The 25431-nt window shown below is 38.1% G+C and overlaps 1 protein-coding gene across 15 annotated transcripts in view; it reads right to left on the reverse strand.

Annotated features, from left to right (window-relative positions):
* LOC126337040 (E3 ubiquitin-protein ligase TRIP12) overlaps window positions 1–25431 on the reverse strand; it is a 215765-nt gene that overhangs the window by 188566 nt on the left and 1768 nt on the right. For 12 of the 15 annotated variants that reach the window (XM_050001352.1, XM_050001355.1, XM_050001353.1 and 9 more), the window contains exons 2-4: window positions 4260–4388; window positions 2458–3560; window positions 484–693 (exon numbers count right to left, since the gene is read on the reverse strand). In XM_050001352.1, coding sequence (XP_049857309.1) covers window positions 484–693; window positions 2458–3560; window positions 4260–4345 — 1399 coding nt within the window. In that variant the 5' untranslated portion in view covers window positions 4346–4388. The remainder of the gene's footprint in view (window positions 1–483; window positions 694–2457; window positions 3561–4259; window positions 4389–25431) is intronic. The other 3 variants (XM_050001360.1, XM_050001358.1, XM_050001359.1) reach the window with 1 other exon arrangement.

Below are 25431 nucleotides of genomic sequence, written 5' to 3' on the forward strand. Positions count from 1 at the left end.
AATTGACACATTCTGACAGAGAGTTGAAGCAGCACAGAATGACATACTCTTCACTGCCATGTAGGCTCAGTCCAACTATGACCATCCATGTTAGAGCTGTAGTATACTAAATTCCTCCCCCCTCCTCCACCCCCCAATATATGCCTAAATCACTAGAAATTTTATCATGTATTCTTTCTACTTTACTGTACACGCACAATAGGTAAAAATCTTGTTATTTGCTATCCTCCTTGGCAATGCAATTGTTAAGGCCAGCAATGTTGTAACATCAATTTCACAAAGATTATATACATAAAATTTGTACTTGTTACTGGAATGGAGTCAAGAGGTAAAAATTATTAGCAAAGACTGGAAAATAGATTACATGTACCGCAGAAATGAGGTTTGTGAAAAGACAAATTACGAGGTTCAGGGAAATATAAGAACTCTAATAGTACTTCCTTGAATAAAATGTGGCCGCACGGGTTGCGTTAGGAAACATACCCAAATTTTTGGAGCTTTCACCAACTTTGGCTTTCTTCTTGGGAACCACAGTGATGCGGCGAGGCAACAAAGCAGATGAGGGAGGCGTATAACAAATACTTGTGTTGCTGCTGTTGCCGCTGCTACTGTCACTTGATCCCGGCAACAGTAAATTTTGTTCACTAAGTCTAATGCGATTTCTGAGGGGGTACTTCAGTTCAGCAACAGGTTCTGGAAAGAAAAATGTGCCTATTACTCTAACTACACAACTATGAGCTAGCAAAATTCAAGCTGAAAGCAGGTATTTAAGTAGCGAATCCCCAAGTTTATTCGTGCAGAAGTGATCAGCACCTTCTTGAATTTACTGAATATCTGTGTAACACTGTTGTTATAAATACTGTAACTTACCCGTTCTTTTTCCCAAAATCTGTGTGTTCTCAGCTGAAGTTGCTACTACCGTTTTATCATCACAAATATCCCAGTGCATCAAATACATATTCTCTAGGGATTCTACATCAAAATACACCAACTCCAAGATTCAAACTACAATACTTCTATTTTGACAGTAAAACCCAACAAGTAAAGGAACTAGTTTTAAAATCTGCGAGGTGAGAAGAGTCAATCATCAATTAAGTAAATTGTGCTTCTGTGAGGTCCTTTATTAGTTTGTCCATAGCATGTAGTACACTTTTAATTAAGTACTTCAATACAGCAACCTAAGACTCTGAGCTTGTGTTGTAATAAGTGGTCACAAATTTTTGAGTATCTAGGATTTAGTCTAAAGAACATTTTGTTTGACTTTATGAGCTATAATGTCAGTTCCTCCTCGACTACTAATAAAAAGTTTCACCTCAACAAACTGTACAACAACAATCTCACTTTGTCTTTTACAGCAGAGAAAATCTTGCAACAATTCACTGTTTACTTCGCAGTTACACCTCCCCACGAGTAAAATAGGAAATAATATCACATTTCTCAAATTTACAGCTACAAGTACTAACATCAATCATTCCAGTAGAGGATATGACGTTACACTCACTGCCACATCAACTGAATGCAAGGACTGAGCACACCACACTACTGATCCAATTCCATTGCCCGACAAACTTTTGGTGTGGGTGGGGAGGGGGGTATGGGGATGGGAGGATAGATAAGTAAATACATAAGTAAATAAATAAATACCATATTAATAGGAAGAGAGGTTCAGCAAAGATGTCTGAAAACAATAATGCAATGGCCTCAATAAAGCATACCACTACACACTAACTATACATTCAAAATACAAGGGATTATCATAAGAAATTTGAATTTTCAAAGATACCATTTCGAGGAATATCATCTCAAAATGAAAGTACAATCAAATAACGGCACAAAAATATGTACACATTGGGCAGTAGCAGACACTAACAAATACAACTCAACTGTGAAAGAAAATTAAAATGCAAGGTTAAAACAAGTCACCTTGCTAGTATTAACCACGAGAGACTAGGAAATGTGACAAGTAAATCAACAGTGCATCTCTGATATGAATACTTAAAAGTGGAAAGTATCTAGGACGCAATTATCGAGTGTGATAAGGAAACAACGGACAAGACTGTATCATCCACAGAGTAGACAAAAACTAACATAAAGAGGGAAAATAAACAAATGCTACAAAAGAAACAGCCTACTGAAGAAAAAACTGCACGGTTGGGGTGCAGCAGTAAATGTAAATAGCCAATGTGAAACCAACCAACCACATTATAGTCACGGTGTGAAACATATTCCCATTTTCATAATTTACTGTTGATTAATTCTCATACATTTATTTTTCGTCAGCACCTTTACATTACCCTATTTTCAATATATACTATCTTTTCACTAATGGTTTCTCCCCTCTCTGAGTAGAACACATGTGGAAAGTACTTAATGAAGTATGAAGTCTGAGGAATGACAGAACACAGTCTATAATATTTTTACAGTTAAAGTTTTAAAAGTAAAACAAACATTGCTAACCTGTAACTTTCTGAGAACATGCAGATCCTGAAGAGTGCTGTGCATCCAAGACTTTTTTTGTTTTATAAATGTTCTTTACAGGAGCTGACTGAGAAGTGCTTCCTTCCTTAGCCTGAGATTTTCGAGCTGCTTGCCTCTTATTGTCAAGTGTTGCTGTTCCTTTCTTCAGCTTCACTGTCTCTTGACTGCTTATTGTAACTGATGCCAAATTATTGTTGCCGTTGTATTTCTCTTTACTAGAGGCAACAACAGTTTCAGCTCTAGAGGATTCTCTTGTCTTTTTTTCAACGATTTTCTCACCTTTGCTTTCTTTCAAAGCTCTACGATTCTTTACTGATACAGAATTAGTCTTGGGTGAGGCCTCTGAATGAGAAGTAGGACGTTTCGAATGTGATGCAGTCTTATAACTTATATAAGAAGTAACAGATGCTGGCTTTCTGCCTGATTTCTGTGAAAGATTTTGTACTGGCGGGGTTCCTGAAGGTGTCTCCTCCCCTGGGTAAGATGCAAGGGAACTTGACCGAGAACTGCGAGCTTCAGCAGTTACAGATGCCAAACGAGAAGAGGTTCTGGTTCCTGACACACGTCGTTTCTGGGTGTCCGGCTCGACAGTTTCCAAGTGACTCTTGGTTCTACAGCCGACTGAACTTAAACTTCCAGAACAAGGTGATTGGTTGACAGTGTCTCCAACAGAGGAGCAAGAATACACTGTTGAAGCACCACTTTCCACAGATAAATCTGTTACCCTGGTTCGCCCCCTAAATCTAGAAGGCTTCTCGTGGCTCTTTCCTCCTCCACTTGTATCAACACGTTCTTGTTTTGGCGGCGTCTCCTGTGTTTCAATAATTTCAGTTCTGGCAACAATGGGTCTGTGGCCCGATGCAGACCCCTTATTACTGCGCCCTGTGACACCCGGACTATCGGGCCTGCCACTGCCTCTAGATCTTGCAGGCGCCGTAGCAAATTCCTTACTTTTTCTCGTAGTATATAATTCAAATGGTACAAATTCTCCTTTATCGTCAAAACACTTTGAACGTTTTGAGCTAGCTGGATGATGAGCAGCAGATCCCCCACGCTTTCTTGAAGCAGACTTGACTGTACTCCTGGGTGAAAAAGAAAAGCTTATTTTAGAGAGGAAAATCCTTAAACTATGCATTTAATTTTATGTGAATATTAAGCTTTGTCTCTTAAATAATAATGTATTGTACCTACACTATTAAGGATTTTATTTCTGTTTGTTTGCAATAGTTAATAAAGGGTACGCAAAACTTCATACTTACATGTTACCCGGAAACTTTCAAAAACAATTCAGCTACTGGAGTAAAATATCTTACTCTTGCACACATATAACTTTCAATCTGAGGGATAAACAATGTATTGAGTAAATCCCTAAATCAAGTGACTGTCTCACTATGAAACCTTTAGTGAAATCTGTTCTTTTGCTAAAAACCATGAGAAAGTGAAACAAGCATGTCAACAGCTATTTACCAGTGCCTAAAACCAGTGAAAAGGGCATCTGACATATCATTATCTAGTGCAAGAACCACATACACTTGCATCCTAAATCCTAAACACTAAGAGACATTAGGTATTTGTTTCTCTGTCAAATTGCTGCGCGGGGAAAGGAACTGAAAAGTGGAGAGTGGTGAAAACAGGTGTACCTGTTAAAACTGCTTTACTCTGCTAAACATAAGTAACGGAAAATAAAAAGTGGATATCTAACTGACCAGATAAGGGCCTTCTGGCTGTCTCTTACATCGGGCCAGGAAAGCTATTACCATACGAAGAATATGCATACATACTTATTGGTGTTACGCCTAGTGGCAGCCCCAGCTGTACTGAGAAGCAACTCTGACCCCCCGGGAACACAGTTAGGTTGCTCGGCCATAGACGCTCTGCGTGGACTTGGTCATGCCACAATCAAACTATGCCTGAGAAAAACCAAAAAGAAAAAATTAGTATATACTATCATTATACATAAGGAAAACACACACACACACACACACACACACACACACACACAGACACACACACACAGACACAGACACAGACACAGACACACACACACAGACACAGACACAGACACAGACACAGACACAGACACAGACACACACACACACACACACACACACACAGACACACACAGACACACACAGAGAGAGAGAGAGAGAAAGAATATTCCTTAAAATGTCTAACAACTTACAGCTATTCACATTAGTTTAAGATAATTCATTACAACTGTACCTACTAAAGGAATCTATATTCTTTTTCTCCATCAGGACACAGCTACGACAGTACCAAAATTAGACAGCAGGTTGTGTTATATGCACTAAAAAAACCTTTCTGAATGGATAAAAATATGTACACTGCAACAATATAAAATAAACACTATTTTGCATTTCAATGTGTGTATTTGTCAACTGAAAAAACACTTCCTGTCAACTGTTCTATTGTACCTCATGACTACACCAATGCCTGAAACATCCTCCCTTTCCAGAGCAGTCACCACATTCTCTAAACAAACAAGCCTCTTACTTTACATCACAGACTACTAATGACTTCAAATGCCCAACCAAGGTGTCTCATGTCACGTGCTCCAGTAAGTACTTCAAAATTACCACACAAAGTTAAAAATTCATGCAGTACCGACATAAACAGACATCTCTAGGTGGGTGTGGAACTACCCACTTAGGTCATAGTGCATAAAATTCTGATCTTCCAATATGTGAAGTTGTACAGCTGCTCTTATAAGCAGCGAAAGTTCCTTTAATACGGCAAGTCGTATACCTCTTCTCTTTCACAACTTTTTGAGTTTCAACTGTTACTGTTATAGTGTGTCTTCTGTTGGCACTCTGGTGAGAACAGTCCCATTTATCTTCCAGATAAAATGACAGCACTATTTGAGCTTTACCTGCTTCTAAAGGATGACCATAATAGGGATCTGGTCTTAAAGAGACTCCTTTTACAGACCTCACATTTCTTGTTTTGTCTACTGCATACTTTGATACTGATGGAATGTGATTCAAAATTGTTTTCTTTGAAAATGACTCTGGAATAATAGTTGAAACTTGCACCTGCTCACTGCAGAATGCACAATATTCAACAGGTGAATCGATTTTAGTGAAAAATTCCTGGCAAGATGTGCAAGAGTGCTTTGGTTCATTTTCTTCTGAATATGGAATTTCTACTTTGAAGAGGGCAGTCAGTTTGCTGTAGTGTATTCATCCATAGCTTTAGTACTTTCTCTGTACTTTCTTGATGCATAGAGCTTATGACTCGACTTCACTGATCACAGTTTCTTAACAGGACTAACACCTACCTCTGTAGTTGACTGATTCAGGCTATTTAATTCTTCCTCTACTGATGCAAAATCTACATCAGCATCACGGGAGGCTTCACCTTGTTTAGATACTATCATTGTTGTTATTCTGTCAAAACATTTAAAATGCAAAAAGTTGTCGCTGGAAACATTTTCACTTTGAAACAGAGTCTTCAAATGAGAACACTTATTCCCAACCTGAACAAAATCTGTTTTTTGTTTGTGTTATACATCACTCTTTTATTGATACGCAAATAGTCAGCACACTTCACTTTTCTGTGGCACCAGTCAGAAGACATTTCAAAGAGTCCTTTTCGCAAAACACACAGAAAATGTGTTAACTGGAAAATTCCTCACAAAATCACGGAACTCACTGGGTGGTCTCAGATTACTTAAAAGCCTCATCAGTAAACAGATTTGTACTGAACAACTACAATACAGAAAATTGCAATGAACAACGATGACACACAAACTGACAAGGAACTACAACAAAGGGTAATAAATATCTGGAACAATGAAAGTGAAACGAAATAACTGCAACAAAGACAAAACAAATAAACATTGTAACAATGAAATTCGTAAGAAACAACTTCAGTGAAGACACATGCATTACTCTTTAAAGTTAAAAAAAGGTATATATATATTCCAAGACTTACCAAGCGGGAAAGCGCCGGCAGACAGACACAATGAACAAAACACACAAACACACACACAGAATTACTAGCTTTCGCAACCGATGGTTGCTTCTTCAGGAAGGAGAGGGAAAGACGAAAGGATGTGGGTTTTAAGGGAGAGGGTAAGGAGTCATTCCAATCCCGGGAGCGGAAAGACTTCCCTTAGGGGAAAAAAAGGACAGGTGTACACTCGCTCCCTCGCGCACACACACACACACACACACACACACACACACACACACACACACACACACACACATCCATATGGTGTGTGTGTGTGTGTGTGTGTGTGTGTGTGTGTGTGTGTGTGTGCGCAGGTGCGAGTATATACCTATCCTTTTTTTCCCCTAAGGCAAGTCTTTCTGCTCCCGGGATTGGAATGACTCCTTACCCTCTCCCTTAAAACCCACATCCTTTCATCTTTCCTTTTCCTTCCCTCTTTCCTGACGAAGCAGCCGCCGGTTGCGAAAGCTCGAAATTTTGTGTGTGTGTGTTTGTGTGTTATTTTATTGTGCCTGTCTACCGGTGCTTTCCTGCTTGGTAAGTCTTGGAATCTTTGTTTTTAATATATTTTTCCCATGTGGAAGTTTCTTTCTATTATATAAGCGATACAGATGGCCGTGCCATAGGTGCAACCACAACGGAGCGGTATCTGTTGAGAGGCCAGACAAACGTGGTTCCTGAAAAGGGGCAGCAGCCTTTTCAGTAGTTGCAGGGGAAACAGTCTGGATGATTGACTGATCTGGCCTTGTAACATTAACCAAAACAGCCTTGCTGTGCTGGTACTGCGAACGGCTGAAAGCAAGGGGAAACTACAGCCGTAATTTTTCCTGAGGGCATGCAGCTTTACTGTATGATTAAATGATGATGGCGTCCTCTTGGGTAAAATATTCCAGAGGTAAAATAGTCCCCCATTCGGATCTACGGGCGGGGACTACTCAGGACGTCCTTATCAGGAGAAAAAACTGTCGTTCTACGGATCGGAGCGTGGAATGTCAGATCCCTTAATCGGGCAGGTAGGTTAGAAAATTTAAAAAGGGAAATGGATAGGTTAAAGTTAGATATAGTGGGAATTAGTGAAGTTCGGAAGCAGGTGGAACAAGACTTTTGGTCAGGTGAATACAGGGTTATAAATACAAAATGAAATAGGGGTAATGCAGGAGTAGGTTTAATAATGAATAAAAAAATAGGAGTGCGGGTAAGCTACTACAAACAGCATAGTGAACGCATTATTGTGGCCAAGATAGACACAAAGCCCATGCCTACTACAGTAGTACAAGTTTATATGCCAACTAGCTCTGCAGATGATGAAGAAATTGATGAAATGTATGATGAGATAAAAGAAATTATTCAGGTAATGAAGGGAGACGAAAATTTAATAGTCATGGGTGACTGGAATTCGGTAGTAGGAAAAGGGAGAGAAGGAAACATAGTAGGTGATTATGGATTGAGGCTAAGAAATGAAAGAGGAAGCCGTCTGGTAGAATTTTGCACAGGGCATAACTTAATCATAGCTAATACTTGGTTGAAGAATCATAAAAGAAGGTTGTATACATGGAAGAATCCTGGAGATACTAAAAGGTATCAGATAGATTACATAATGGTAAGATAGAGATTTAGGAATCAAGTTTTAAATTGTAGGACATTTCCAGGGGCAGATGTGGACTCTGACCACAATCTATTGGTTATGACCTGTAGATTAAAACTGAAGAAACTGCAAAAATGTGGGAAATTAAGGAGATGGGACCTGGATAAACAGAAAGAACCAGAGATTGTACAGAGTTTCAGGGAGAGCATAAGGGAACAATTGACAGGAATGGGGGGAAAAATACAGTAGAAGAAGAATGGGTAGCTTTGAGGAATGAAATAGTGAAGGCAGCAGAGGATCAATTAGGTAAAAAGACAAGGGCTAAGAGAAATCCTTGGGTAACAGAAGAGATACTGAATTTAATTGACGAAAGGAGAAAATATAAAAATGCAGTAAGTGAAGCATGCGAAACGGGATGAGATCGACAGGAAGTGTAAAATGGCTAAGCAGGGATGGCTAGAGGACAAATGTAAGGATGTAGAGGCTTATCTCACTAGGGGTAAGATAGATACTGCCTACAGGAAAATTAAAAAGACCTTTGGAGAAAAGAGAACCACTTATATGAATGTCAAGAGCACAGATGGAAAACCAGTTCTAAGCAAAGAAGGGAAGGCAGAAAGGTGGAAGGAGTATATAGAGGGTTTATACATGGGCGTCGTACTTGAGGACAATATTATGGAAATGGAAGAGGATGTAGATGAAGACGAAATGGGAGATAAGATACTGCGTGAAAAGTTTGACCGGGCACTGAAAGACCCGAGTCGAAACAAGGCCCCGGGAGTAGACAACATTCTATTAGAACTACTGACAAACTTGGAAGAGCCACTCATGACAAAACTCTACCATCTGGTGAGTAAGGTGTATGAGACAGGTGAAATACCCTCAGACTTCAGGAAGAATATAACAATTCCAATCCCAAGGAAAGTAGGTGTTGACAGATGTGAAAAATTACAGAACTATCAGTTTAATAAGTCCAGCTGCTAAATACTAACGCGAATTCTTTATAGACGAATGGAAAAACTGGTAGAAGCGGACCTTGGGGAAGATCTGTTTGGATTCCGTAGAAATGTTGGAATAGGCAATACTAACCTTACGACTTATCTTAGAAGAAAGATAAAGAAAAGGCAAACCTACGTTTCTAGCATTTGTAGATTCAGAGAAAGCTTTTGACAATGTTAACTGGAATACTCTCTTTCAAATTCTAAAGGTGGCAAGGGTAAAATACAAGGAGCGTAAGGCTATTTACAATTTTTACAGAAACCAGATGGCAGTTATTAGAGTCGAGGGGCATGAAAGGGGAAGCAGTGGTTGGGAAGGGAGTGAGACAGGGTTGTAGCCTCTCCCCGATGTTATTCAATCTGTATATTGAGCAAGCAGTAAAGGAAACAAAAGAAAAATTCGGAGTAGGTATTAAAATTCATGGAGAAGAAATAAATACTTTGAGGTTCGCTGATGACATTGTAATTCTGTCAGAGACAGCAAAGGACTTCGAAGAGCAGTTGAACGGAATGGACAGTGTCTTGAAAGGAGGATATAAGATGAACATCAACAAAAGCAAAGCGAGGATAATAGAATGCAGTCAAATTAAATCGGGTGATGCTGAGGGAAATAGATTACGATGATGGTCGAAGTAGAGAGGATATAAAATGTAGACTGGCAATGGCAAGGAAATCGTTTCTGAAGAAGAGAAATTTGTTAACATTGAGTATAGATTTAAGTGTCAGGAAGTCGTTTCTGAAAGTATTTGTATGGAGTGTAGCCTTGTATGGAAGTGAAACATGGACGATAACTAGTTTGGACAAGAAGAGAATAGAAGCTTTCGAAATTTAGTGCTATAGAAGAATGCTTAAGATTAGACGGGTAGATCACATAACTAATGAGGAGGTATTGAAGAGAATAGGGGAGAAGAGGAGTTTGTGGCACAACTTGACAAAAAGAAGGGACTGGTTGGTAGGACATGTTTTGAGGCATCAAGGGATCACAAATTTAGCATTGGAGGGCAGCGTGGAGGGTAAAAATTGTAGAGGGAGACCAAGAGATGAATACACTAAGCAGATTCAGAAGGATGTAGGTTGCAGTAAGTACTGGGAGATGAAGAAGCTTGCACAGGATAGAGTAGCATCGATCGAGAGCTGCATCAAACCAGTCTCAGGACTGAAGACCACAATATCCATCTTAGAAGTGGAAGCTCTCCTTTACAGACAATATATGTACAATGTGGTACTAATCAACAGAAAGATTTTCCTGGACAGGTATTTTTGAAAAAAAAAAAAAAATCTGTAAATTATAAAAAAAATCAAAAGGCGACAATAAAAGAACTTTAACAGATATGTCCAAACAGATGCTATCATTGTAATCATAAAGCAATTATCTTTCAAATAAAAAAACTAACAAAATATGCAAAACTGTTACAGAGATACAGCATTTCAAAAAATTTTCCAAAATTCGCAGTGTCATCTTTGGAGGCCTGTATCTCGAGGCAGAAATTTTTTGGAGGAAACAAAAAATACGTGTTTCTTACTTACTCATAAATTTTAACATATGCTAAATTCAATAACATCCAACTCTATGAAGGTAACCCCCCCAGCCCGAAGTGATACAGATTATGCTTTGACAAACAGCAACAAATAACTGTCAACAATTTCACTCAGTATTCTTCAGTGCACCAACCAGTGTTCCAATTTCAATGCCGCTACATTTCAAAGCTGTCACACAGCATCTTTTACTCTTCTCTTTCTTTCTTCTTTGCAAAGCTACCTCATTAAAACTGCAACAGTCTGTTCATTGTTTATCTATCTACTAGACATTTATTACCTTCCAGTATACTCCCTGTCTCTCAGTGCTTGTGCTTGTATCCATGCATACTTTGCACCTATATAAGATTTATATAGTATTTCATTTTACGATCACAGTTTTGTTGCACAAGTCAACAGTAACTCTTTTCTCCTCCCAATCAAAAGCCGAATTATGACAGCTAATAAAAAACAACCACTCAAAAAGCAGTGGTAGGAGCAAAAACGTTAACAATTAAGGAAAACACCCAAGCTTTTGGAGCCAGTGGTTCCTCCTTGTGGCAGAAGGATTTAAGGGGAAGGAAGAGGGATAAAGGAGAAGGACTGGCAATGTTTAGGAAATGAGGAAACTTATGAAAAAAGTCACCCAGAACCTCACGTCTGATGAGACTTAAATGGATGGTATGAGAATGAAAGACAGACTGTTGGGGACTGGCAGTAAGTAAAATATTCCACAATAAATACAAAAGCAGTTCCACATATCTGCCATAATTAAGGTTTCTAATAAGCAATTTACTTTTCTCACTCTTTGATAACTTCTGAAACTCTATAGCATTACAATACAAATTTAGTATCTGCATGAAATGTATCAGGTATTCTAGGTAGTTTGTTGTGTCTCATGTAAACTTCGTGCTTTGCTACTTAAGCAGGATTGTTTCTTCACCACTGCTATACACTGTGAGATCAAATGTATCCGGACACCTGGCTGAAAATGGCTTACAAGTTCGTGGCGCCCTCCATCGGTAATGCTGGAATTCAATATGGTGTTGGCCCACCCTTAGCCTTGATGACAGCTTCCACTCTTGCAGGCATACATTCAATCAAGTGCTGGATTGTTTCTTGAGGAATGGCATACCATTCTCCATGGAGTGCTGCACTGAGGAGAGGTATAAATGTCAGTTGATGAGGCCTGGCATGAAGTCTGGGTTCCGGAACATCGCAAAGGTGTTCTATGGGCTTCACGTTAGGACTCTGTGCAGGCCAGTCCATTACAGGGATGTTGCTGTTGTGTATCAACACCACCACAGACCATGCATTTCAAACAGGTGCTCGATCGTGTTGAAAGATGCAATTGCCATCGTGAATTACTCTTCAACATTGGGAAGTAAGAAAGTGCTTAAAACAACAATGTAGGCCTGTGCTGTGATAATGCCATGCAAAACAACAAGGGGCATAAGCTCCCTCCAGGAGAAATACAACCACAACGTAACATCACCGCCTACGAATTTTACTGTTGGCACTACACACACTGGCACACGATTTTCACCAGGCATTCGCCATACCCACACACTGCCATCGGATCGTCACATTGTGTACCATGATTCGTCAGTCCCCACAACGTTTTTTCCACTGTTCAATCGACCAACATTTACGCTCCTTACATCAAGCGAGGTTGTTGTTTGGCATTTACCGGCGTGATTTGTGCCTTATGAGCAGCCGTTTGACCATGGAATCCAAGTTTTCTCACCTCCCACCTAACTGTCATAGTACTTGCAGTGGATCCTGATGCAGTTTAGAATTCCTGTGTGATGGTCTGGATGGATGTCTGCATTACAACCCTCTTCAACTGTCGGCAGTCTCTGTCAGTCAACAGACGATGTCAGCCTGTACACTTTTCTGCTGTATGTGTCCTTTCACATTTCCACTTCACTATGATTTCGGAAACAGTGGACCTAGGGATGTTTAGGAGTGTGAAAATCTCACGTACAGACATATGGCACAAGTGACACCCATCACCTGACCACATTCGAAGCCTGTGAGTTCCGTGGAGTGCTGCATTCTGCTCTCTCATGATGTCGAATGCCTACTGAGGTTGCTGATATGGAGTACCTGGCATTAGGTGGCAGCCCAACACACCTAATATGAAAAATTTAAGTCTTTGGAGGTGTTCTGTTACTATTGATCACTAGTGTATTTTTTCCATTTAAATTCATCTCTATAATATGGGAGAGACTGACACTCGAATAAGAAGCCAATTTTATCAGTGATCTGAAAAGCTTGGTTGGAAACTTGTGAGCAACTACTGTCAAACAAATTTGCAAGAAAATGTGTGTGAAATCTTACAGGACTTAACTGCTAATGTCATCAGTCCCTAAGCTTACACACTACTTAACCTAAATTATCCTAAGGACCAACACACCACACACCCATGCCCGAGGGAGGACTCAAAACTCCACCGGGATCAGCGGCACAGTCCATGACTGCAGAGCCAAATTTGTAAAAGGGGGCAACAACTTCCCATATTTGAAGCCTCTTACAATGACCTGGATTAATTAGATGGCATATGTACAGTGGAAGAAACACACTACATAAATGTATTGCTCAGTCCTTAAAGAACGAATCTTGGAATGACAGAAAATATGAAAAACCTATATATTTATATTGATACCCATCCAAATGTGAAAAGTGTCTTGCCACTGCGACACCTCGCTCAGTGGTAATAAATCTTATTAGCTCTCCATGCTCTCCAAAACCATGGGAATACCAGTACCCGATGGACACGGAGGTGCAAGGACAACCATAGCTACTATCGTCTAATGCCCCGTCACCAGTGAAGCTTTGCTTCCTGAGAAGCTTTCTGTTCGTAAACCCAAGATATCAAATAACATCAAATGTGCTTCTTTCAGAAACAGTGATCTCAGCCTGTGCTTGAGTAGTAAGACATAGGGCTGAATAGTCCAAGGACAAGGTTGCTGTTCTCAATTTCAAAGGTTGTGCAACAGGGCCTTGCATACTGTTGGCTTAAGCAGAATTTGCCGCACACCTTTTAGTGTTAATGCTTCAGTGCTAATACACTGCACAGTTTCAACTTTTGCTTGGGGCCCCCAAGACTAGCCATGAACTATCAGATCATGCATGCAACATGGCTGAGCACCTGCTGCCAGAGGAATGGAGTAGATATGTATATGTGCAAGTGCCTGGTAGGAGAGCAGCTGCAAACTATTTACAGTGAGTGCTGGGTGAAGATCTGTGTCACAGTAACACCTGTAGATCGAGGTAGCTTCATTTCCCAAAGCAAACAGACGGTTAATTTGAGGAAATTGGATCAAGGAATTAAGTTGGGCATTCACAATTTAACTGTACAGGATAAGTGAATTGTTCAGCAAATGTGTTCAGCGCTTTTAAAACAGAAGAGAATGAGAGTCAAAGAACATAATTAATAGTTCCACTCACCTATTTAAAGTTAAGTGTTGGTGCCGTTAGGTATGTTTCTGTCTCTAATACCCATTCATATTTCAGAGTGATGCCTCCATCCTTGCTACCTTCCCTGTTTTCCTTTCCCTGTTGCTTCATAACCTGGGTTGTGAGTAACTAAATCCACTTTCCCTTCTTCCCTTTCTTTCCCCTCTCTCCTCCCTGATGAAGGAACATTTATTCCGAAAGCTAGGAGCTTAAATTTTCGGTTGTTTTTTATGTCTCTATCGGCTGTACTGAGCTGAGGTAAGTACTGGCCAGCCCCTCTATCTCTTTGTTAGTAATTGTTTCACATCTTTATATGAGATTTTCCATTAATTATTTCAATTACTAATATCAGTATGACAATATGTCACATACAATCATATAATCATGACAGAAATCCAGAGGTAATCACCAACATAGGAAATGTGTAAGAATGTCCAAGCAAATGCTTCAAGATGACTTCTGTGCTTTAGGCACTAGCCAGTTCAATGTCACGCAGGGCAATTGTGTGCAACTCGGGTTGTCCCTGATAGTTTGCAAAGAATGTTGTTTTTTACTGAAATCTTACTTCCCATTTCTCTCAATTTGAGCATCTTCCTGACAAACTGCACAGATTGCAAAACAGTATACGTCACAACTGTATCTAAACAGGGTGAAAGAAGTGAAGCAAACGATCATAGACAAATACCTCTGATGTGGCACAACTGCACTATCCTGAAACATGTTCTAATGTAATGGTATTTGATCACCACAACATGTTCGTTACAGCAAGCTGGACATAGTTATCGATGAGACCCTTCCACAACGGTGAGTTCATCTATAATTCTTGTTCATGAATTTGAAGTGCCTACTTTTGACGTCTTTAAGACATCTTCCTCCTAGCCTCTTCCAAAAGTATATTATTTTCATTGTTTTATTTCAAATATGCCAACTGGCTTCATTCAAATCCTAGCAGTTGTCATATATTCATTCTTTATTTTATCCATTCTTAACTTACAATTTCTGTTGTCAACAGATCACTTTATGCTCGCCCAATAATGGCTGCTGTGTTCGTTCCATAAGTCAATATGACCACAGAAGCCTATGGAAATGTTTCATTAGAAATTATCAGAAATACTACATGGTAGAATTTGGGAGCTTTTTGTATTCTGTAGTCAATGTCTTTACATATAGTATTGCCTGATGAGATAATGCCTCCTAATCTACACTTCATTTTCAATTATTGGATGGAGAATTCTGCTTGACACACAACATACTGTTGTGTTTACTGTTATTTTACAACCCACTGCCATGAATTCTTAGTAACAGATAGATAGTTTGACTGTTAGCTACACTTCTGTCTCACCCCTTATTATTACATAATCAATCAAGATTAGGCATGACTTGTTAGATCCTTTCTACTATTGCACAACATTCTATTTTATGGGAGTATCATCCTCTCACAATGACATTCTAAGGCTTTTACTTATGCCTCAAATATTCCCACATATGCTTATGAAGTATATTACCATGTTCTTCACCAATGTGAAGAAACCCAGAACTTACTCAAAGTATTCTTGTGGCAAAAACTGAGTGTATAAAAAAGACCTAAGAGCTCTAAAGCCTTGTTTCTCCTTGAATGTTAATTCTACTGATTTCCTCATTCTGTCCATAGGAAATGACAGGCTTTTACACCTCGTGAAAGTAAAGCTACACATCTGTAGTTTAGTTACCTCTTCTGACCCTTTTTCAGTAGGGGGATGATGCCTCCCTTTTCCAATTTCAGTGAGTTACTACTTCTTTCCAACAACACACAGTGCCCTGTGTAGCCATTGCTGAACAGTTCCTCCGAGTGCCCTGGTCATGTTGACACTGAATTCATCTGTTCCAGCTGCCTTGATTTCTTATTTCTATACTGTGCGTCCAATTTTGGCCAGGTCGACCTATTTACAATAACAGAATCATACAACTCAAGTGGGTATCTTTTTTCTTGCAATTAAGAGTGTGTATCGTGTTGAAAAGTTCTACTGACTAGATTTGTCGGCCGGTGTGGCCATGCGATTCTAGACGCTTCAGTCTGGAACTGTGTGACCGCTACGGTCGCAGGTTCGAATCCAGCCTCGGGCATGGATGTGTGTGATTTCCTTAGCTTAGTTAGGTTCTAAGTTCTATTGGACTGATGACCACAGATGTTAAGTCCCATAGTGCTTAGAGCCATTTGAACCATTTTGAACTAGAGAGATTTGTTGCAAGTTATATTATTAACAACACAGTACAACAATTTCACAATTTGTAACAGTTTAGAATAAAAACAGTGATCTAGGAAACAGAATGTGTCTCTTTTATTCCACTCCACGATCACAAAACATGACTATTTTTGAGATCATACATTAGAGTAAAAGAAACTATTCTACAGTTTTTTTTTAAATTCCTGACAAGGTTATACAAAAAATAAGACCACAAGAAGCTAATTTGAATTCCTCGCACAAGGTGTAGAAAAAAAGTAAAGATATATGATAAAAATAGCTATTCAAAGAAAACAATGCATTGTGTACACATTCCTGTTTCCAAACAACCAGTATGTTCACAAGTGCCATGGTATAAAAACGGGAAATATGGTTGTTTGAAACAATCCAACTGTCACCCATTTGTATTATTTAACTCAAAGATGCGTTCAAAACTGCAGCACTGTTCATTTTATTTCAAGGTGTTTACATGATATGAGAAATAATAAGCAAATAATGTAGATTTTCAAACAACAGCAATTTCCATCCTAACAGAGTTAGTGAAATGGGCTCTTTTTTTCTGTTGGCAGCTGCAACCAAATATCTGGCCTAAAATATTTTCTAACAGTAAGATGACAATTTACCTTCTGTTCTGCTCAAGTTCCCTCGTGTTTTTGATTGACAAAAAGCTCTTTTGGGCCAGTTTCTAGTCTTGATAGTATTTTTAATATAATTCCATCAGTTGTAATTTTAAGCTCTTGTATTTTGAGCTGTTACCTACATTTATTATTATCTACTAAGAATACTGCAGTCAATTTCAGAGTATCCCATTCTTCATCTACTGATTACAGTTATTCACAAGGTGAAACCTTTCTGATCTGTCTGAATTTATTCTTTTATGCTTGATTCAGTCAGCTACCCAGATTTATTTATTTTATAAGGGCCGATGAACAAAAACAGGCTCATTTTTCCCGCTGTATCCTAGTTTCCCGTCTGTACCACGATTATTACTAAAGAACAGGTTATTAGGTACGATACCCATAGGCAGCAGCACTCTAGTATTGACAGGTTGGTAGCAATGCTGTATTATGTAGAAGCTCTTTGCATTTTGCGTACCAAACAATGGAAATGACCCAAGAATAGCAGTAAGGCACAATAAAGTTGTGTGTTCATTTAAATCACAAAGCCATTGAAACTTGACAAAAGCTGCAACAAGCATACGGTGAATATGCACTACCTTGTGCAACAATGTTTGGGCAGTTCAAGGACTTCAAAGAAGGCCAACTTGTCTATGTTAAGCAAGGTTGTCCTGAAGTCAACTGCCTGTGAGGATCAGTGGGTAATGTTTCATAACATCAGTGAAGTGTTGAGAATTAAAAATGGCTGTGTCTTTACAATTATGCATTATCATCTGAGTATGACCTGTGTGTGTGCGCGCCCACTGGGAGCTGCATCCGACTCCTAAAGAAAAGGCTGTGCAAAAGGAGACAAGCCGTGAGCTGCTGCATCTATTTGCTGATGGTACGGATTTCTTCCTGGAATGTATCATCACCGATGACCAGCATTGTCGAAGTCATTTTGAATCCTCCTGTAGCCATTCAATAACGATACCTCCACCCCCCCCCCCTCCCCCACAGCAACTTCAGCAAACATCAACAGACTGTTGCTTTCCCTGTCCGCAGATCATTTACGTGTATAAAAAGTAACAGCAGTCCTACCACACTTGTCTGAGGCTCTCCAGACAATACCTTTGTCTCTGATGAAAACACTCAGAGCAAAACATGTTGGATTCTGCCACTTAATAAATCTTCAAGCCACTCGCATATCTGGGACCCTATTCTTTATGCTCGTACCTTCACTAACAGTCTGCAGTGTGCACAGGGTTCAGATGCTTTTCAGAAATCTAGGAATATTGAACCTGCCTGGTCCCCTCCATCCATAGTTCGCAGGATATCATGTGAGAAGTGGTCAAACTTGAGTTTCGTATAAGCGATGTTTTCTAAAACCATGCTGACTTGTGACAGAAGCTTTCCTGGCTCATGGAAAATTATGACATTCAAACTGAGAATGTGTTACGAAAATTCTGCAGCAAACCTATGTTAAGGATATTTATCTGTAATTTTTCAGATCCATTCTTTCACCTTTCTTATATGCAGGAGTCACCTGCACTTTTTTTCCAGTAATTTGGGACTTTGCACTGGGCGAGAGATTCGCAATAAATGCACACTAAGTAAGGGGCTAGTGCCATAGAGTACTCTCTGTAGAACCTAACTGGAATTCCATCCAAATGCCAGGGGTGCCCATTACTATGTCCTCCAGTCTGTGTAGTTGTCAAATGGTGATATGTTCGCATGGTTCTCATGTGTGAACTATTTCGTAAATGTGAAATTTAAAACTCTGGCCAGCCTTTTGCTATCTTCTTCTGTCAAACCCGACTTGTCAATGAATGACTGGATAGAAGCAATTTTACATAAGACCAGAATTTTCTCAAGAGCTCCGTAAGATATTTTGCTAAGGTATGATTGTGGTGGTAGTTGTATGCTTTGCCCATCAATCTTTTTACGGATGCACAAATCTATACTAACTTTAGCCTGTCATCATTTCCACTTTCCCTTTTGACCCTAGAGCGCAACAGCCTTTGCTTCTTCAGCATTTTCCGACTTTCGTTTTTAAACCATAGTGGGTCTTTTCCATCCTTAATCCACTTTGTAGCAACAAACCTTAAAACACTTCACTTTGTGCGGACTGTAACTAGCTGCTCACTAGTGTTTCCAGAAAATTATGTTCAAAAGTACTCTGCAAGATTGAATGACTGTACCCCCTGAAATCAAACTATAGACTTCCTAATCTAGACTTGGTAGGTTAAAGTCACTTCCCATTACTACTTCATGATCAGGGTATTTGCGAGCTACTGACCGTAGACTTTCCTTGAATGACTAGAACTGTCACAACTGAATTATACGGCTGGTAAAAACATCTAAAATTAACTTGATTTCACCTAGACCTGTTATGTATGACCAGGTAACTTCAATCACACTTAAATTTGATATCAATACAAACAATATTTTTCTCAATTGCCTCCTATGGTGTCTAATCTGTCTTTTGGATATAGTTTCTATGAATCACTTAATACCTCCGAGCTTTCTACTTTGGGCTTCAGCCAGTTTTTGTTTTCAAGAATAATTAGAGTTCAAGAAATTTCAGAAACTTTGCTACCAATACTTCGACAAATTTACTGATAAAATTTTGACAGTCAAAAGTGCCTTTATCCTGAATGCAGTCTGAATTTGCTATCTACATGTTGTAAGGCAAGAGTTCATCAGAGTACCTCAAACTACCGCACAACCACAAAAAACACTACATGCACAACACAAGCACTCTGCTACCCAAGCAGTTGCTTCCTCTGTGTAGTGCATCCCTGACTTATCAAAAGACATCCTGCCTGAGTGTGTGTGTGTGTGTTTCTGCTCTGGATTTGTTTTTCAGAAGTTAAGAAATGAATATAGTTAGCAAGAATGTATTTATTTATGCAGTAATGTGACATAGAAAATTTTAAAAATATTAACGTATTCAACTTTACGATATTTGGAAAAATTGCAAGGGTGTTGAAAAAACACTTATTTCTCCAACCTGATGGGAACCTACTTTTGGTCTTTAATAATTCAAGGTTTTAGACTTTCTAATCAAATAAAAACATTAATGGACACACAATCTCAAATCAAAAAACTTTACACAGTGATAAAACACAGGTAATTCCCAGTAATGTCTTAATAACTAGCATAAAATTTCTTCCATATATTTCATTTAGTTTTTGAAGGAAGACGTGTAATGCGATCATAAAGCTTACACTGTCTGATGCTTCCCATTTGTAATGCTTTACATTGGGGGGGGGGGGACAGAACTTTACTTATTTTCAACAAAACACTTCTTTTTTCAGATAACAGAAAGAGACTGTATCTTTATTGGGTGCAAATATTTAACAGCCCTTCTCGACTTCTGGTAATAAAGAAAATCAACTTAATTCTACTGGCCAAAACAATGATTTCTTCTATATTCAAAATACTTTTAGACACACTGCTATCAAGGCCATTTTTTTTAATTGAAGCTCAAATTTGATGTAACTAAAAAAAAACCATGAGTTCCAACAGACATAAGATTTAATTTATGTATTAATGTACTGTAACATTCTTCAGAAGGTTTTTGAAGCATATTATGTAGACTGCTAAGCTTCAGTGCATGTATTATGTTTTGTTAAAATAATAAAAGTGCAGAGCCAAAAGTTATAATTTTAATTGAAATATTTTAATTACTAATATTAGCTTTATTTAGGGGTATCATTTTGAAAGTCAAATGAGTGTATTTAAATGATAATTATTCAACACAGACAAATGTTTAAATTTAAAACATACTTGTTCAGCAGTAAAGATTGTTAAAGTTCTCTACTGACAGTTTTAATAACGTCTCTGTTTGAAGCCACAATGAGAAATTAGATTTCACTGCCTTCATATTTGCATTAATGTAATACATTCTTCCTAATGTGCTTGATTCAGGTACACCAACAGTACATAAAATGTTTTCCAAAAGCTCAAAACAAGTGTACTCTTTCTCTGGCTGAAAGTGACACTGCCAGTCAAGGTGAGTGGAGAAAAAGTAGTTCGGCACCTCCTTAATCACACACATTCTTGATTACGGCAAAGTACCTCCTGTCATAATATACAGCTGCCACAAAACAGTTTTCTTGATGATCGAGGAGCATTTTCATTTTGGAAAAATCAACTAAAGATTTTCAGAACAAGGTACTTTTCTAATTTCTACTGAAACACAGATAAGCGATTTGTAATTGTGAAAATTCCCAGTAGCTGGCATTGTGCTGGTTGCCAAACACCTCTTTGAGTTTTTTCATTTGACAATCTACGTAGCAATTGTCTAAGAAAATTTCTCACTATTAGACATGCAGAAATTGAAAAAACCCGATGTAGTTGTTATGAGCTCTTCCCAATCCATCACACACAGATTTACCATGGCGAGTAACAAAAAAGGAATTTTAAGCATCAACGGAAAAATGATTTCTGTGTTCACACAAGTTTTTAAAGCTTTTTTATTATTTTCATATTGAGCAGCACACACACCAGTGGAACAATGCAGTTTCTTGACTTGATGGTAGGGTTCAGCCAATTACTTTCTTTCTGAACGCCGTTTGCAAATCCTACATCACGATTCATATCACCACTTACGAAGCAATGGTTTATTGTTATCAATTTATTTTCCTCCTTTATCACATAAACACAAATGGACTGGATTGTACAGCTGCTTCTTGTCCAGCGGTAACTTCCGATTTCCATCTGAATTACAAAACAGTAGTTTTCATCAAAGTGCATTAAGAGAATTGCTTTCTCTGGAGTTAGCTTTTCTTTCAAATTTTTCACACCCCTTGCATGACATTTAGACATGATTGGGCATATTTTAAGTGCCTGTAATCTTATTACCAACAAATCAGTGTATATTCATCAACAGTTGCAATTGCTTTACTAACTGAGTCCGATGGTCTGAGTTACTCCACTGGCTGTGCTTCAGTTCATCATAAGCATCTTTCAAAAATTCCAACAATTTGACAGCACTGGGAAAACTACCACAGTGGTTAAGCATGTAGTCATAGAATGAGATTTTCACTCTGCAGCAGAGTGTGCACTGATATGAAACTTCCTGGCAGATTAACTGTGTGCCCGACCGAGACTCGAACTCGGGACCTTTGCCTTTCGCGGGCAAGTGCTCTACCAACTCAGCTACCGAAGCACGACTCACGTCCAGTACTCACAGCTTTACTTCTGCCAGTATCCATCTCCTACGTTCCAAACTTTACAGAAGCTCTTCTGTGCAGCACCATTTAAATTATACCACTTTGGTATTACTGAACAAAATTTAGAAAAAAAACAATGTTAATGTTTGAGTTCTCACATCCAAAACAATAACATAGTTCCCTTAGGTTGCAGAGCACAAGCCTTTTTATGCATATACACATTCTTCTGAGTCCTAACAATCATGTACATTCACAATTTTGGCAAAAATCAGTACAATCTTTACTACTACATCAGTGATCATTTTACCCTTTTTGGTTCAGAATCAATTTTTAAAAAAAAAGTGTTTGCAGTTTCCTTGCTTGTGGAACTAGATACTCACTAACATTAAATTCTGATTTTTTTTTTTTTCCCTTTTGACAAGGAGGGAGGAGCTAAAGTAACAACATTAAATTTTTAGATTTCCTTACACCAGCTACTTTTAGTTTCATTAATAATATTATGGCATCAAAGTCTTTGGTGTTATAAATTTAATCAAACATTTTATTCTCCCTACTGTCAGAAATTTCAACATTGCAACCCAATTCCTGGTAAATTTTTTTTCTTCCAAAGCACACTTCACTTAGCTTCCATTTGCCATATGAGGCCTTGCTGTGATTTGGAATGGAATGACGTTTTAAGATAGAGCATCTTTTTTTTCCCTCATGAAATCACCTGGTCCCTGGCACCACTTTCATTTCCCTCCCTGATTTGAATTTTTTTTTATTTCCTCACAAATTTTTTGACATGTGGAAGGTTTCTTGCCTGGTTGGACATCAATTCTACTCACACTTAATGATTAAAAAAAAGCCAAATTTACTGATCTCATGGATTTTTCAACTGTCTGCCTGTGTATTTTGAAAGGTTCACAAGTTCTTTGATGGCTTTCAAAAACCTTTAACGTAAGAGTTACTGAGATGTCCACATATCGTTCTTTCATCATCATTTGGAAATAGTCTACTGAATCACAACACTACAAAATCTTGTTGGTCTTCACTCAGTTCCAAAAATTTTTGAAGAGTTTTTACTGAGATGCAGGTTGTCAAATGTAATGGTGGTGTAAGCAACTTTCCAACACTAAATGAATTAATATTTTTCACTGAAAGTAACTGAGCACTACTGCAGATAAAAATACAATACATTAGCAAAGAAATGATAAATGGCTGCACTACAGACAAATATGACCCTTCTCACAAAGAGAGAGAGAGAGAGAGAGAAATTGTTGCATGTGGGCAATGTTCACAAACACATACCAGCAACTGTTAGTGTTTTCATGTAAGTGCATGTTTCAAGCAAGCTTCTGCAAACACACAGAACACTGTCACTGTGAGTTGGTGATTAGCTACACAGATAAATGCAATTTATTATTTTATTTCAAAAATCACTTAGTTAATAAAATGAAATAAATTTTTCATGTCTAAGATTAATTTGTCTGCCTAGAATAACTGATATTTAAATATGCTAATTCAATACCCTCGCATCTGAGGCAGTGGGTATCACACCTGGCTGAACTTAATTGAAATGATCCGTTTTTCATCACTGTAAAAAGTCTTCTGATTTGCGATTTATTTGTGTATCCATTCACAGAAAACTTATTAATAATTTTTACTTTGTTATAAAACTTACAACATAACAAATTTTTAAGACAAAAACAGGGTTCCCATCTGGTTGGAGAACAGTGGTTTTCAACATCCTTGTAATTTTTCCAGAAATCAGAAAGTGACACACACTAATATTTCTTCTAATTTTCTCCATAACTTTATTGCTTAAATAAATACACTCTTGTTAACTATATGCCACTCAACTTCTGAGAAATAATTCAAAATTAAAAGCTTCATGTACACCTCAGTTATGAGTATTTCTGTAGATAAATACTATCTTGCATGGACATTTTCACAGTGCAAAAATATCAGAACATCACTACACCAAAAAATGAAATCAAAAAAGTTTTAGTCCAAGATTTAAAAGAATTATCAGAAGTTCTTGTTATAAGAATAAGCAGGTATACAATGTTTCGTGAAAATCTCAGATGGAGTGTTAGAAATCCTAGAATTACTGGGCAATTTGACATAGAATGACCCCTTAGGCACAGCCTAGAGCATTGGTTCCAGAATGAATTTTGACTGAAGCACAGTACATGCAGCACACAGGTTTAGTCTGCCACAATTTCATTTTTGTAATTCATCAGAGTTGTAAATGCAATTTTGAATGAGTAATTGTGTAGGAGACTATGTACTCCTGTATTGCATACAATACTAAACATCCTTGTATGTTTATCCAATTTAACTCCCAACAAAATTCAGGCAACATATACAGTCTATGGACGAATAAACTAGTAGTATTCTATCGAGGGAATAATCACCATAACTCCAAAAGAATATGCCATACTAATTTAAACCTTATTAATTAAGACAGCATTAGTATAATATCCCACACATTGATCACGAGACAGTCTTGCAACTAAAATGAGGGAAAGAGGACGATTTTACACTGATATGTAGCAAATACTAAATCAAAAATGAAGTTCACCACTGACTAGTTAGAGTTGTATCAAGTTGAGCTTTATTTAATGTTTATTAAGAGATCCGAGTGGTGTGACTACTACTGAACATACATACAGCAACACAAAAGCACGACAGCTCTGGTCCCTATAGTCGCTATGCCATTAATTACTTTACAGGAAAATGCTACAAACTTGTGAAGGAATCATGACTAATTTCACTGTAGTAACACTGTAGTAGTTAAATTCAGTTAATACAGGCTATGAAATGGATATGGCAGCAGACAGCTTTTACTGTATGCTATATTACGGATAACAAAAAAGCACAATTTCAGACCAGAAAGGAAATTAATGCCATAATATTTCTTTTCCAATTTATTACTTAACATTCATCATTGTTGTTGTTTAGAAATTTTATGGAGGCACTTCAGCTCACAATTTGTGGAAGAAGAGGCTTAAATCCAAATCACTGGTTCAAGAGGAAAACATTTGTCTTATTTCCTATGGATAAAATAAAGAACCTTTGTTTACAGGAAAATAAACTCCACTATAAAAGTGGACACCGAAATGCAAAAATCAGAAAAAAAAACATTTCCATTCTCTTGTGGGAAATGTGCAGTAGAGCCAAGTAGAAAGACTAGAGGCCCTAATATAATTGCAACAGAATGTTCTACTTAGTATCACTCATCAATGGTCCCTTCAATTTTTCGCAAGTACAGGAACATTTCCAATAGACGCGTTGAATGAGTTAATACCTGCAGGCTATCAAAGCGTTGGACTTTACTAATTTGTTGAACTCCTTGTATCGTTTCCGTTTATCGCCACAAATAATAAAGCAAGAAGTCGTAATCAATACAATGACCAACAATGTTTACATGGAAAT

Source organism: Schistocerca gregaria, chromosome 2, assembly GCF_023897955.1.
Source record: "Schistocerca gregaria isolate iqSchGreg1 chromosome 2, iqSchGreg1.2, whole genome shotgun sequence".
Lineage (NCBI taxonomy): Eukaryota > Metazoa > Arthropoda > Insecta > Orthoptera > Acrididae > Schistocerca > Schistocerca gregaria.